This window comes from Colossoma macropomum, unplaced genomic scaffold (genome assembly GCF_904425465.1).
Source record: "Colossoma macropomum unplaced genomic scaffold, Colossoma_macropomum, whole genome shotgun sequence".
In the NCBI taxonomy this organism is placed as follows: Eukaryota; Metazoa; Chordata; class Actinopteri; order Characiformes; family Serrasalmidae; genus Colossoma; species Colossoma macropomum.
Window position 1 is genome coordinate 29,617,160 of NW_023494810.1, and position 16,361 is coordinate 29,633,520.

At 39.3% G+C, this 16,361-nt stretch overlaps 1 protein-coding gene across 1 annotated transcript in view; it reads right to left on the reverse strand.

Moving 5' to 3' along the window:
- Positions 1-16,361, reverse strand: part of dnah1 (dynein, axonemal, heavy chain 1) — an 81,894-nt gene that overhangs the window by 11,871 nt on the left and 53,662 nt on the right. Inside the window, 7 exon segments of the mRNA XM_036559949.1 lie at positions 965-1,137; positions 4,692-4,830; positions 11,329-11,487; positions 13,191-13,308; positions 13,824-14,104; positions 14,494-14,645; positions 15,321-15,516. Coding sequence (XP_036415842.1) covers positions 965-1,137; positions 4,692-4,830; positions 11,329-11,487; positions 13,191-13,308; positions 13,824-14,104; positions 14,494-14,645; positions 15,321-15,516 — 1,218 coding nt within the window.

The following is a 16,361-nucleotide window of genomic DNA, read 5'->3' on the forward strand; positions in this document are numbered from 1 at the left end:
CTTCAATAAGAATCTATATAGAACCATATAAGACACACTCTCCATCAATCTGAGGAGCCCTTTCACAATGCAAGGAACCCTTTAATCAGGCAAAGAGTTTGTTGAGTGTTCATGGTTCTATACAGAACCATTCCCTTTATTATAGAACCCTTGAAGAACCATCTTGTTTGAGTGTAGTTACTGATCTATAGGCTAATAAATACAACCATGCTAGCATTAGTTTACCTCTTACCTGGGTCATCTCACAAAATCCTACAGAAAACAGTGATTCACCACAAAACAGAGGCACTTTTCTATCCTTTCAGCCAGAGAAAAGCCAAACTGAGGTAGGTTATCTAGCCAGGTAGCTATCTTGTGAGCTTGTTGTCCTTCTGTCATTTGAATAGTCTATTCCTTCCACTGGTTGGATGATGTGAAGACAATTACTGCAGTTATACAACAGCAATAAGATATTCAGCTTCCAAGCAGTAACATTAGCTATCTTGCCTTCCTTCTGCAAAAAATCCACCCCAAAGAAGTTACAGTTTCCTCCCACCTTCAAGGGGGTTTTCCCACTCTCACCACAGGAGACTACTGTGGCACCGTAGCAGGATGCAAACAAGCAAATGCAGTGATGGTTACACTTTTCATTTTGGGCGAAGTGTTCCTACAGTAAATTTAAAATGTGTTGAAAATGATGATCAGAGATGTAGATGATTCTAAAATACCCAAGAAAGCTGTACAGCCCTGAAAACGAAGAAAGGCTCGTATTTGAGGCCATTAACTTGACAAGAAATTACTATAGATAATTATTACTTCTTTTTGTTCCCTAAAATACTTGATGTATTGAATAAAAATTCTCAAACACCTTCAAGTGTCTTGTTTTTTATGTGCACATCTACACTGTATGAGTTATTGTTGAATAAAATATTCTTCATGACAGTTATGTGTATGTGCATATGCAAGTCTCTGTGTGTTTGTATGCCTTGTAAGGGACGTCCTGGTACTCGTCGAGGAACATCTTGAGCTGGCTGATGCAGATGCGCAGGTCTCCGTCTGTAAACTCGTAGGGGATGTTGAAGCCCAGCGGGCCAAACTTCCTGCGCTCAATAGCGTTTCCGTGGAACATACACAGAGACATCAACAGAGACTTAAACTCTGCAGTCTGTGAGACAGAGAGAGAGAGAGAGAGAGAGAGAGAGAGAGAGAGAGAGAGAGAGAGAGAGAGAGAAAGGGAGAGAGAGAGGGAGAGAGAAGGAGGAGGGGAAGGGAAGAGAAAGAGAGAGAAAGAGAGAGACAGAAAGAGAGAGAAAGAAAGAGACAGACAGACAGAGAAAGAATGAGATAGAGGGAGAGAAGCAGAGAGAGGCAAAGAGAAACAGACAGAGGCAGAGACAGAGAAAGTGAGACAAACAGAGAGAGTTAGAGAGACATACAGAAAAAGACAGAGAGAAAGAAAGAGAGAGACAGACAGAGAAGAAAAACATGAACAAGAGAGAGATGATCAGATGCATCTCGCTGCATTTATTTTACTGAGCTGTTTACCAGCGAAAAACATCACAAGAAGTAAACAAATGAGCTCAGTTTACCTTAGTTTACATAAAGGGTCTCATGCATAAGGCTTTAAAGCGATAGTGTGGAGTAAAACTTCAGACACTGAACATTTCTTGGCTGATAGACTACATGTGCAGTGAGAGGGGGGATCTGTGTAAATTACAATCTTCTATGGTGTTGTATGCGTCCACAGCACCTTGGAGCAGGAGTTGATGAAGTCATCGTTTAGGCTCAGGTAGGTTTTGAGCAGGTTGGCCTTGATGCCCCGTGGTGGCTCGATGGTCATTTTGGAGCCATTCTGTAAGATGGACACGGGGAACTTGTTGCTAGGGAGGCTGGTCAGCCACAGACGGAAATCCCGATGGACCTGAGATGCACAAACATTCATACAAAATCAGACACGATAGCTGGATAAACAAAGACAGACAAATACATGGCTATGCACAAAAGACTGATATGAGGGGGAGCTCTCGGTGCAGTCTGGGGAATTTGGGTGCATTTAGCTCTGCAATTAAACAAATGTCTAGCTGCTCTGCTAATGGACTGAATGCTACTGTGAATGGACTCTTCTGCTGCTCACATGGACCACCAAGTGTAATGATTGATGAAGTAAGAACCCAGTTTTGTTCAAAATGAGGGTCTGACAACTTATTTTCTTAAAACAAGGCTAAAACACAGCAGTCTAAACAGACTAAAAGACAGCTAACGGTTAATATTCAGTGTTAGGCTTTACACTGAGGTATTTACTGGATGATTCACTGACTGTAAAACTGCTAAATAAAACAGAATATGGTACTTGAATGGCTTCAAAGGTTTGTGTTTTTGGTCCAATCTGCTATAAGCACATTCTTAAAAAAGATGGTCCTTCAAGGGTTCTTTAAGAAAGAGAATGGTTCTATTTAAAACCATTTCATGCTTAAATGGTTCTTTGCATGGTGGAATGATTCTTCAGGTTGATGGAGAATGTGTTGCATATGGTTCTATATAAAACCTTTTTGAAAATGGTTCTATATAGCACCAAAAAGGGTTCTTTTTTGTTACAAGCTTGACATTGTAACAAAAGAAGAACCCTTTTTGGTGCTATATAGGCAGTTTTCAAAAAGGTTCTATTTAGAAGCATATACAACACATTCTCTTAATCTGCAGAACCATCTTCCATTCATTTGTCAGTTCATTTCTGAACTCTGAAGTTCTGTGTGCACCACTATGTCGTGAATGAATCAATGAGGACACATTTAACTAACGGTCTAAATTAGAATAATAGCTACGTTAGTCATAGATAAATTACAGTCATGCTCGCTCAGTGTTCAGGTTTTAGTTCGAATGGTTCCTTTTGCATGCAGTGCTCTATTTTTGCTTTTAACATTGTAATCAACAACCTAAGCTGATTTTAAATAGCATGCTTGGTAAGCAGCCACAGTCTCTCGTGCGTGAAACAAATCTACTCATCAAGTGTAAGTATTTGGCCCCAAGGATAAACTGTAATTATGTGATGGCCATGTGAAGCTGTCTCGCCAGCCAGATGTTGCCCACGGGTGGGTAGTTTGAGATCCCTGCTCCAAAGTGATCAACATCAGCACACGTGTGATCAACATGTGCTGGCAAACTTAAACAAACTGGCAAACTTGTGAAATCGAGTGCAAAGCTTTGAAGTTGACTCTCGATTCCCACATGACTACAACTCTCTCAGCCCTAGTTGTGATCAAATCTGAGCTGTTTTAAGGGAAGGCTGGCCACTTCCTATTTCTCCCATTATATCAGAAACATGACTGCAACCTCAATAGACGAGTTAATGGAGCTAAACGGCTAAAAGTGGAAAAATGAAACTTGTTTTTAACCATTTGTGAGGGACCCTCTTTTAATTTTGGAAAGTAGAGAGATGTATTCCATTTTAAAAAAATGAAGGAAAAAAAACTTGCTAATATATTTCTAATTTTCTGCAGCACACAGGTTTTGGGCCGTAGGGCACTAGCATCACTACTACTGACCGTTTGGTGAGACTGCTGAGCTCACTGGCCGAGTAAAACGGTTCACGCTCACTGACATCATGAACGTAGATTGGACATGTTAGAAAGTCCTAAAACTGAAGCTCAAAAGGCTTGAAAATATAACAGCAGAGTTGATTTTGTGATATATTACAAACTTGTGCATTTTTCTCTGCAAATTTTGCAAGTTTAAACACTTACAAACTATGATTTTACACAAAAGCTCACTCAAGCATCTGAGAAAACCAAAAGATATTACTTGAGCCAATTCTCCTCATTACACATTCTCTGATAAAATCATAGTTAGGCACAACTTCTTATTTCATCGCTGTCCAGTGAGATGCAAAACATGCATCTCCATTTTTTTGCGATTTTTACTTTTCTGCGTTATTTGAGCTCAGCAGCTGTCAAACATTGTGTGAATATTTAATGATTTGGCCAACAGAAATGCTCCAAAATTGCTTAGAACAAAATTTCCTTCCAATAACTTACATTGAAAGTAAAGAAAGTTATTGTCCTCCCGTAAAGTTACTATTTTGGAGATACTTGTTTTTCTTTGTACAGCGATGATTTATTAAAGTGGTAGGCTATGAGCGCAATAAATGGTGCCGTGCAGTAAGTAGAACGAGCTCGCAAGCTAGTTGAGTCAACGATGCTACAGCATTTGTGATTTGACCTCACAATTTGGACGGATAAATTGATAATGGAGAGAAAGGTGGAGCTAAGAAAGAAAAGTGTTAAAATAATGAGAGCAACAGGTCATTCAGAAAAAGTGTCACCGCTGGACTAAGAATAGTCCACCAACAAAAATGTCCAGCCAACAGCGTCCTGTTGACCGCTGATGAAGGACTAGACACAAACTGTGCAGCAACAGGTGAGCTATCATCTCTAACTTTACACCTAGAAGATCGACTAACATAATAGGAGTGTCTAATAGAGTGGACAGTGAGCGGACACAGTGTTTAAAAACTCCAGCAGCACTGCTGTGTCTGATCCACTCGTACCAGCGCAACCCACACTAACACGCAACCACCACGTCAGTGTTACTGCAGTGCTGAGAATGATCCACCACCCAAAAAATACCTGCTCTGTGGTGGTCCTATGGGGGTACTGACCAGTGAAGAACAGGGTGAAAGGGGGCTATGTATATATGTGTGTGTGTGTGTGTGGTACAGCTGACCTTGTCAGGGTCAATATTCTCGATGAGTCTCTCTAAAGAGGGCATCCAGCTGGGCGCAAGGTGGCAGTTTTGAAAGAACACCCACTGCCCTTTTTCCATCGCACTGTTCATCATCGCTTCAGCCCAGGGACCCTGAAAGTTACAAACAACATTCATGTATAATATAATAATGATGAGAAGAAATATCAAACTGGTTAGCAACAAGCACTACAGCCTCAGCCTACAGACTCTCAAACACTCACACAACATTAGCAACAACTAAATCACACTCATCCTCAAAGATGCCACAGTGAATTATTCAGCACTGAGGAAGCAGTTTAAAAGAATGCTATCACTAAAACCCAGTGTCCACAACGAAAGTAGGGTTATAGAAAATGGTTTGTATGAGTGTTTCTAGTAATGTAAGTACTTTCTACAACCCCATTTCCAAAGAAGTTGGGATGTTGTGCAAAATGTAAATAAAAACAAAATGCAATGATGTGCAAATCATTTAAACCCTATATTTCATCAAAGATAACATATTTTAAATGTTGAAAGTGCAAAATTTGATTGTTTTTTGAAAAATATACACCCATTTTGAATTTGATGCCAACAACACGTCCCAAAAAAGTTGGAATGGGGGCGACAAAAGGCTGGTAAAGTTGTGTAATGCTAAAAAAACACACCTGGTGGTTGATTGACAACAGGTTAGTAACATGACTGGGTACAAAAAAGCATCCCAGAGAGGCTGAGTCTTTCAGAAGTAAAGATCAGGAGGGGTTCATCACTCTGTGAAAGACTGCATGAGCAAATAGTGCGAAAGTTCAAGAATAGCGTTTATCAACGTAAAATAGCACAGAACTTTTGCTTTTCATCACGTATGGTACATAATATCATTAAAAGAGTCAGAGAATCTGGAGAAATCTCTGTATGCAAGGGACAAGGCCAAAAAACAGTATTTGCTGGACATGATCTTTGGGCCCTCAAGCGGCACTGCATTAAAAACAGGTATGATTCTGCAGTGGAAATCACCACATGACCTCAGAAACACCTCTGAAAATCACTGTCTGTGAAAACAGCTTGCCGCTGCATCCAAAAAAATAGGTTAAAACTCTAAAACACAGGATCCAGAAATGCTGCCACCTTCTCTGGGCCCGAGCTCAATTAAAATGGACTGAGGTAAAGTGAAAAAGTGTCCTGTGGTCCAACAAATCAAAATTTGAAATTGTTTTTGGAAATCATGGACACTGTGTCCTCCGGGCTAAAGACCACTTAGCTTGTTATCAGTACACAGTTCAAAAGCCAGTATTCATGATGGTATGGGGGAGCATTAGTGCACACGGCATGGGTGACGTGCACATCTGTGAAGGCACGATTAATGCTGAACGATATATACATGCTTTGGCAACATATGCCACCATCCAGACAACATCTTTTTCAGGGAAGGTCTTGATTATTTCCGCAAGACAATGTCAAACCACATTCTGCATGTTTTACAACAGCACGACTCTGTAGTAAAAGAGTCTGGGTGCGAAACTGACCTGCCTGCAGTTTCAACACTGGCTATGTTGTCTTTGTAGTATTTTCCTTTAAATATATGGTTTACACGATTTGCACATCATTGCATTCTATTTTTATTTACAATCTGCACAGCGTCCCAACTTTTTTGGAAATGGGGTTGTACGTTTCCAATGTTGTACTGTCCTAACCAAAATGAGTGTGAAGAGATGAGTGTGAACTTCCAAGAAACCCCAATCTACAACTGTTTAAACTGTTTAAAAAACCCTGAAACATCACAAATGTCACTGTCATTTGTTTTCATCTGCGCCAACCTGAGTTTACATGAACACTCGGTTTGTCAGTTCCCCTACAAAACATTCCAGTCAACAGTCAGGAATGCTCGTGTTTCCCAGGAAAAAAAGTTTGTGAAGGCCTCCAAATAATCACACATCAACGACAAACAAAGCCATGTTGCTGAAATAACAAGTCGGATATGACATTCAGCGCAGACAATACAATCACAGATAGGACAAACACAGAGCAAGCAGAAACACTCTAGAGCCAGAACAGAATCAGCTTTGAGATGAAGACCAAGATAGCAGATGAAGAACATCCTGAGCGCGTCCCAAAGCGCACGCAGGAAAAACAAACTAGGAGAGTTGAAACACACACAGGAATGGCCACTACATTACAATACATTTCGGGCTTGGTTAAGGTAAGATCAGTCTTGAAATAAATCTTTGAAGCAATATAAAACATGATGCATTCAAAAGACACATAATTCGGCAATTATTATGCCTATACAGACATACGAATGCTTCTATGAACTGAGGACATAACACTAAACTACCTGCAGATGTTTGTATGTAAGCATTCATATATTAGGGCCTGAATTTTATATCATTTGAATGATAAATAATGTAGCAAAAAACATTATCAGACCATACAGATGACCTGTTTTTTCGGCTTTGCTATCACTGATAACAAGCCAACTTTTTTGGTTGCACTATTGCTGGGATTCAGATGGCGAAACACTGGCAAAAACATTTTTATGAAGAGAACAGACGAAAACTAAGAAAAACAGAGGTAACAGAAACCAAAGCAATGCTTTTTAAAACGTGAGCACTAAGAACCGACTCATCTCTGCCATTAAAGCACTGTTACTTATGACTGCCGTATAACTTAAAATCTAAAGTCTACCACATGGGACTGAGGATTCTTATTCCTCATTATGGAAAACTAGTTGGTTTAACTGCAGCAAAAAAGGTTATCGTCCAGCATTGGCTACCCCCTCGCAATCTGTCCATACGTCACTGGCCCCATACTTTATTGGATATCTTCTATCTGGAACTATCCTCTGCAAGAATTAGCAATGCTGCCCCTAGAACTCTTCATACATGCATTCACGAAATACCTAAAATCTTTTTTTTTTCTTTAAATGGGAAATAATATAAAATGAATCACAACAAAAATCTAAAATTGTATTTGTCAATATTTTTGTTATCAGAATTATAGTTCCTTAATATTGTTATTAAGTGCTTTGCTACTTGACCCGTGCCCAACAGCGCCCAATAAAATATCAGGTTCGGGCCGGGTTTGGGCCAATTTTCAATGTATACTACATCGGGTTCGGGTCGGACTTGGTTTCTTGTGATGATTTATGTAATAGATTTGTTTTTATTTGAAGGATTGTGCAAAGTAGTTTTCATGCACCGTCACTCACTGTTGATCAGAGGAAGATGGATGCTGTTTTCCACCAGGTAAAATCAGCAACTCCATGACAATTACTGATAATAAATACTAGTGTATCACAGATGTGTAAAATATGAGTTTATCCCTGCAAGACATTTTCCGTTGGTCAGCTCAACATCTTAGCAACAAAGTAAAGTTCTGTCTGCAATAATACACCTCTGTTAGTGTTCAGGTCGTGTTCGGGATTCAAATTTAGCAGTAACAGTTGGGCCTGGTACAGTCGGGTTTCAAATTCGTGGGTACAGGTTGGGTTTGGGCTTTAACCATTCTACCAAATTGGTTCAAAGAGTTCAAAACACATTCTGGACTGTTAACTAACTTGGATTTTAGACTAAAATCATTTCGCTTTGAACGACACTATACCTAAATTATGTTTACTTCATTAAAATATATGATTGAACATTCCATTTTGTCACTAACAAAACAGTCATAACACTACCAAAGTCAGTACATGACTAGAATCACAGCTTTGAACAGCTGTACGCACATAAAATCATAAACAAAAAAGTTTACTTAATTATGAAAATATATATTTTGATAGTGACAATTCTTAGTGTGCCAAAGATTTTCAGATTTATTTCAAATTTATTTCAAAACAATGGGATCAAACTGCTCACAATGTGGCTATGAGGGACAGGGATACAGTCTCACTTCCTGTTCTAAAATGCAGGGGCATGGCTGAAAAAAGGCTCCGCTCATGAACTAAAACTCAGTAGTGACATGAAAACGTGGAACAGCATTTTTTTCAATAATGTTTTTTTCATGTAAAAGTTAAATTCATGATAATTCGAACTATTTCACTTTAAAAGAAATCAAAAAGAAATATTATTAAATATTAAAACAAAGTTTTGTGTGGAGCCCAGAGGTGGAAAAAGTCCAAGCAGTCAAGTAGCTCAGTTTTTTCTGCGCTGACCAGTCAGATCAAAAGGAAGGCAGGGCTTCAGTCACAGTTTTCCGTTTTTTTGCTAGCAGCACCACATTTAGCCTTTACAGCTGATTGAAAGTTACAACACTACTGTTGCATAGCGACAGCGAAATCAGCAGTCTGAGACATTAACAATCAGAAAAAAATTAAATGTGAACCCAGCCTTAAGCCCTGTTAATGGTGGTAAAATCACTGTAATGCACGGTCTTGTGTGGCTTATTGCTTAGATAAAACACTAACATTCCACAAATAACTTCATTTATAATTAATAACAATAATAACTGCAAAACAATTTTTACCACCAAGCACTGTAGTTTGTTAACAGTAGGCAATAGTTGGCAGGCAACATAATGATCATATACATAATGCATCATAATGCATATTTAGCACATCTACATAACAATTCTTTAGTTTTTAAAAACGTGGCACATTAATACAAAATTCAATTGACGTGTCAAATTATACGTTGAGTAATTCACAACAGCTTTAAAGGCGGCTCGGCCAATATTTGTTTATAAAAACTATGTGCTTTATATTTCATAAAGGTTTAAAGTCAGACTGTAAAGTGTTCCCAAAGCTCTCTCCCTCTTTAAAACCGCTATTCATCTACATCCTGATATGGTCTAAGGGTGAAGCCCAGTGCCAAACCTAGACTTCAGGCTGATGTGTTGTATCCGTGTATGAATGTAGGGAATCTCTAGAGTGTTCCTCCTCATTCACACTTCTTCATTTGACTCATCTGCTCTTCTTCTGGAACATTTTAAGCCCACCTGCCAACACTACAATGTCTGTGTGTTTCAAAGACCACGTTCCCCAGGCTGAGTCATCGCATTCACTAGGACATGAAAGTGGAAACATGATCCCAGGTCAGCACTGATAGGTATGACCTCAGAGATGTGACTGAATGCCAGCATCACTGTCCTCAGCTTGTAAGGAATGTAGCAGCTCTGTAGGAGGTGACCTAGAGCACAGTAGCTGATAGGGAAGCTCAGAGCAGACAGATAATTAGCAGCAGGGTGGAAAAAGATGGGTTTATTACATGGAGGTCTGTTGGGATGCAGGGAAAATTCCAGTCATGCCAAAGATAGGCTTTTGAGGGGGATCTTACCTGCGGGATGAAGACTAGACGGCTCTCAAAACCCCTATAGCATTTTATCTATGCAAGAGGGGTACCCAATTTTTTTGTGTTGGGTGCAAAAGTGCAGTGTTTGTGGGGGGCCAAGGGGCAAAAAGACCACAAAATATACAAAGTATACAAACACTGTAGGAACACTCTTAAAAAAGATGGTTCTTCAAGGGTTCTTTAGTAAAGAAAATGCTTCTATATGAACCATGAACACTCAAACAACGCTTTGCATGATTAAAGCGTTCTTTGCATTGTGAAATGGTTCTTCAGATTGATGGAGAATGTGCTGAAGATAGTTCTATATAGAACCTTTTTGAAAAGGGTTCTATACAGTGGCAAAAAGGGTTCTTTTACTGTTATGGTGTCAAGCTTGTTAAAATAGAAGAACTGTTTTGGATGCTATATAGAACCCTTTTCACAATGCAAAGAGCGCTTTAATCATGCAAAGGGTTCTTTGAGTGTTCATAGTTCTATATAGAACCATTTTCTTGAAGAGCAATCTTTGTGTGTAGGACGGTGTGTTTCAAATCGAGTTTTTAAAAATATATTTTATAATATTATGCTATGTTTTACTGTTAAAATACTTAAAAAATACAATTTGAAAAGAAAATAAGAATTTATTTGGTTATTAGGTATAAAATATGCTTGTTCTCTTCTTAGGGGAGGAGGTGAGGTTAGAGAAACCTTCTGGTGGGCCAAAACAAATGTCCTCATGGGCCAGCTTTAAACTCTAAGGGCCTGTATGTGAGTCCACACTTCAATTCTTTACTCTAATACCAAACTTTATATACGTTTCCTCGTAGATACTGAACAGCTTAGACTTAATAATTAAATATGAAGTATCTTTAAAGATAAATATCTTTAAAGGGGGAAATCAAATACATCTGTAATTATAAAGCATAATCTGATATAGAATTACAACCCAGGTTACCAAACTGGACTTGGAATCTGAGCACGTTAAAAAAGGGGCTGAATTGAATTTACTTGATTTTTGTCCGCATGAATAAAATAACACAAAAATGACATCAACAAGTTTGTCGTACAGTTAGATTTTGGCCATAAATGTGTCCATTTAATATATTTTATTCTTGTGAATATCAAGTAAATTCAATGCATCCTGTTTGTTGAGTATATTGTGAAGTTATTTAATTAGTTTTTGTTTTATTGTTGGATGTATATGTCTGTCTGCCCTGCGATGGACTGGTGACCTTTCCAGGGTGTATCCTGCCTTCTGTCCAATGACAGCTGGGATAGGGTCCAGCTCCCCCCGCACAACCCAGAGGAATAAGCGGTTTAGATGACGTGTGTGTGTGTTTTATTGTTTTCCCAGAAGCCCCTTCCCTCTGACCTGGCCCTGGCCCAGCGAGATGGCGCTCATTTTCTTGGAAAACTTCATGACATCAGCAAACTTGTAGAGGTCGGCGGCGGGGTCAGTGCCAGGAGACAGCACGAAGATGAGCGGAGTGGACGGAGAGGACTCCTTAAAGACAACAGACAGGTCAGACGTCTGAAAGAGAAAGAGATAGATGAGGGGTGAGAGTTTGTCACTGAGAACAGCTACTTTTAAAAGGCTTTAGACTCAGAGACTGCTGAAACAGGCTGGGACAAAAAGTACTTTAATGCCCCCTTCAGGAATTACTGAAACAGCATCAAGCAGAGCTTAGAGTTTACTAACAGCATTCCACACACACTAGCATTCCTAAGTTTGGAATTACCATATCTGTGTTATTCTTTATACAATATTAACCTGTACAGTGTATATTTGATATAATTACAAACTTCTAACCAACATATATTTTTGGACTTTACTTAATATTTTAAGAATTCTGCGAATCAGAATCACTTTATATTCTCAAGTATGTTACACATCTAAAGAATTTGTCTTAGTGAGTGTTTACCGAAAGCATGTTGGCATAAAGATGATTTTTAAATGGTAGAGCGAGCATAACAATGAACACTTCCTTGCGGTTAAGATGATCTCAACGCTAAGGCTGGCATTACAAGGTGAAATTTCCATGCACTTTTAGTTGCTTGAAACCTACATGAAACTAAATCGTACTCAAGTTGCCTAATGTAAATCATCCTGTCGCCCGTTTGAAACCGAACAGTTTGGAACAAGTTTCATGAAACAGCCAATCAAAACGCTGACAACGCATCACGTCAAATGACATGCTTTAAACCCACTGATTGGTAGAAAAGGAGATCCAGAGCCCAGGCTGACTCACTGTTGGTTTCATTTTGTCAGTTTTATGAGCCATGCCAACTGAGAAACTCTTCTGTTTGATGTCAAGGCTCAAGACACTGACAAAATGAAAAACTGCCAACCTTTAATAAAGTCGATAACGCGGGGTGGGGGTCTCTTTTTTAAACAGTGAAATAAACATTTTGTTTTATTTTCCTGCCCATATAACATAACACTGTTTGAAATGTGATGCGTTATCAGTGTTTTGATTGGCTGTTTCATGAAACTGGTTTCACAAAGTTCAGACGGTTGCAACCGTTGCAGCAGTGTTTTAATTGAGTTGCAGGATGCTTTGCATTCTGCAACTCAAGTGCAAGTAAGTTTCGTATAAGTTTCAAGCAACTAAAGTTTTACCGTGTAAGGCCAGACTTAGATGCTTTTGGGAAACTGGGCCCTGACCAGACAAGTACACAGAGATATTAACAAATATTTACCAGAAAATAAGATATTAACTGTGGGAAAATAAGGGAAAAAAATAAAATAAAATAAAATAAAATAAAATACAACAAGAGACATGTGCAGGGTCTGAGGAAGCATCAGACCTTATTTATAGTATGTTACATGTGTGATATGAACATTTGTACAGTTGTGCAAAGGTGCATTATGGCACTGTTGTCTCTCGAAAGTGAAAATTCCAGACTTTCCATTTATACCGCATGTGCTTGCAAGCATAGGAAATGTTTTGATGTTATGATTTGAGTTTGATTAAAAGTTTATAGAGTATTTTTAGTCATTTATAGCCATTTTTTATGTTTTTGTCTTTTTTTACATCGAAACAAACAAGCAGAAAGTAAACTGAATTTAAATGGTACTCATTACGTAATGAATCATTATGTAAACTGTCAAGTAATTATGCCATTCCACCAATAGCAAAATAATAACAATAACTCAAAGGGTTTTAAAGGCTTCTTCTGGTGGCTGCTGAGAGATAAACTCATGTTTGTAGGCTAGCTGCAGGGCTGTACTACCTGAGGCTCGATGAAGCGCTGACCCAGCTGTGCAGACACAAAGTCCTGCAGGCCGTGTGTGAGGCGATCTACACGCAAACAGCGCAGCACCAGCAGCTGCTGGAAGCTGTCCAGCTTACTGACCCACTCGCCTGGGAGAGGCTCTCTTTACACACATACACACGCACACACACCCACCCACACACACACACACACACAAACACATAAACACATACATACAGTACACAGAAAACACACACAAACACAGAACAATAAAATTATACACACAGCATGCATACAGAGTCACTGCGACACACCTCTGCATTTTAGAGCAGGAAGTAAGATAGTTAGATCCCACTGTATTAAAGTAAATGTGTCCCAAAGTGTCATATGAATTATTATTGTATTCGTAGTGACTGAATGTAATGTTCAATCATTTGTTTTAATAAAATACGTATTATGAAGGTACAGCGTCACTCAAAACAAACGGATATTAGTCTACATATTTATATATATAAATATAATATATAAGTACGGCTTGTGCAAAAATCATGCCACATTTCATATGTTAAGTTTTAGTGTTTTTCCTCATGGAAAATAAACTAAATAAAAGTGTGTTCTTTTTAGAGAATGTGTTAAACTTTTGCATACAACTGTAAACCATAAACCATTGTCTGTATAAGTGTCTGTGTATGTGTGTGTGTGTGTGTGTGTGTGTGTGTGTGTGTGTGAGGTTACCGGTGTGGCTGGCTGCTGTCAAAGATCCCCTTGTATTCAGGCTCATGTTTGAAGAAGGTGTCTGCCAGGCCTTTGAAGTTGGGCAGCGCACTGAGAGCCAGCAGCTCCTGCCATGCCCGCTCTGATAACCAGCTGGACGACGGGTTGGGGAGCTGCTGCTGGGCCGTTCCTCCAGACAGCATGTACTGCCATTCAGCCTGGAGACAGGGCGCTCTGATTAGACCATGTCAGCTTGGAAATTTGTTCTACAGCTATCTTTACAAACAGTCAAAAACAGATGTGAACTGTAGGCTTCAAAGCTTGGAACAAGCAAATGCTTTAACAAATTTTCAATTTTGCATAACCTTTTAAATAATTTCTTTGCATATGAGGCCCACTGGACTACTTTAACCTTCCTTAATGAAATTTTCAGTAGAAAAAATGTTCTGTACAGAAAGACTTAAACAATGTGCATTAGTGCATCAGACAGAAGTAGAGTGGAATAGAAGACACAGCAGTCAAGTCAATAAAAGCTGAATATAATAGGGGTAATCAGTGATAGATAGACAGATAGATAGATAGATAGATAGATAGATAGATAGATCACCATGTCTATCTTGTTGTCATTCATCATGATGCGTGCACACAACAGGAAGGCGAACATGAGCTTGTGTTTTTCAAACAGACTGCGGCAGACGTTGCTGTAGAGGCTGAAGGTGAAATATTCATTAATGTTGATGATGCGCTGCTCCACCGTGTCTGTGGACGGAGACAGGGAAAAGGACAAGAAAAGGAAGAGACAATCTGTTACAGTGAGTCGCCATCAAGAACACTTACAAATGACATCTGAGACAGTTTTAGTGCTTTAATACTAGCAGAAGAATCACATGAGTGGCATAGTGTATATTGGAAAAAATATTAATGTAGTCAGTGATGCTGCCTTGACCCTTCTGTGGTGTTGGTGTCTGTGGGACCCATTTTCAATGTTTACCAAAAGAAAAAATGATGCGACCCCTTCACTGGCCACTTTGATACATACATACATACATACATCATCTAAACCGCTTATCCTTCTGTGTCGCGGTGGGGTGCTGGAGCCTATCCCAGCTGTCATTGGGCGGAAGGCAGGATACACCCTGGACAGGTCGCCAGTCCATCGCAGGGCAGACAAACAGACATACACATTCACACACACACTCACACCTAGGGGCAACTGAGCATGTCCAACACGGGGAGAACAGGCAAACTCCCCACTTTGATATATTTACATTAATTATTATGGCTGTATTGATTTAAAATAACAATAATGTGGTGGGTCAACCAGACCACTGAGTAACAAAAACATGAACACCACACAAGGGTTAAGTAGTGAATAAGTTTCTTAATAGCACTCTCAGTGATAGTGATGGTGTTATTAATTAGGGAGAATTCTACCTGCCCGGTCCGAGTTAGCGATGCCAGCCATGAAGATGCCCAGGAACCACTCCAGTGAGTACTGGTACATGGGGTCAACATTGGACAGGTCAGACACACAGAAGAAAAGGATTTGGGCGCGTACGGCTACGGGGACGTACTCCAGCCGTGTTGCGTCAATGTCCCGCTCCGTCTCCTCTGCCACCATCACTTTAGCCTGTCATGTTCCATTACATCATTATGGATCCACAGCTGAGCACATGCTTACACAGGTTACCCATAATCCTACCTACAGGACACTTTACAATGCTTTTTAAATGAGCAGTTGTGAAAAAATACAGGATTCAGAACTGAAAGGAACTGATATTGAAGAAAAGAAAAAGACACAGGGAAGGCGAACCAGGGAACGGCCATAAGGAAGTCACTGTAAATAAAAGTAAGTAAAGAAATGGTATTCTGAGCGGCTGAGTTGTGAACAAGGTCACAGGAGTGGTTTGATGGGAAGTGGTTCACTGTAGAGAAACTTACCCTCTCTGATTTCTTTACAGTGATGGTGATAGGAACCAGTGGTTTTACGATCCAAAACCACCAGTGAACCCACTGTCTTTTAAGTTTGAATATGTTGATAATGATAAAACAGTGGTAAAATGGCAAAAATATGATAAAAATATTCATGTTTTAGACCAAAACCCTCTCAAACTATCGTACAACAGTGTCTCAGACTTCAGACAGTGTATTCATAACCATTTAATGTAAAGACTTTCTGAGGGAGCTTTTAGAGGCATTAAACTCTTTAGACGTCTGGTTCCTATCACCACCTCTGTGAACAATTCTGATTTGGTAAGTTTCTCTAAAACAGAGCATTTCACACCAAACCACTCTGAAAGACTCTGTTTACATCTCGGCTATTTAATTATGCAGATTTTTTTAAACATAGGTGGATTCTTAAATATTAGTTTCATAGTAGTTACAGATGAATTCATAGTAGTTAATAAATAATGAATAAATAATAAAATAATGAAATGGTTTAGGCTGTAGCTAGCTGTAGCTTTTGCGGACTGA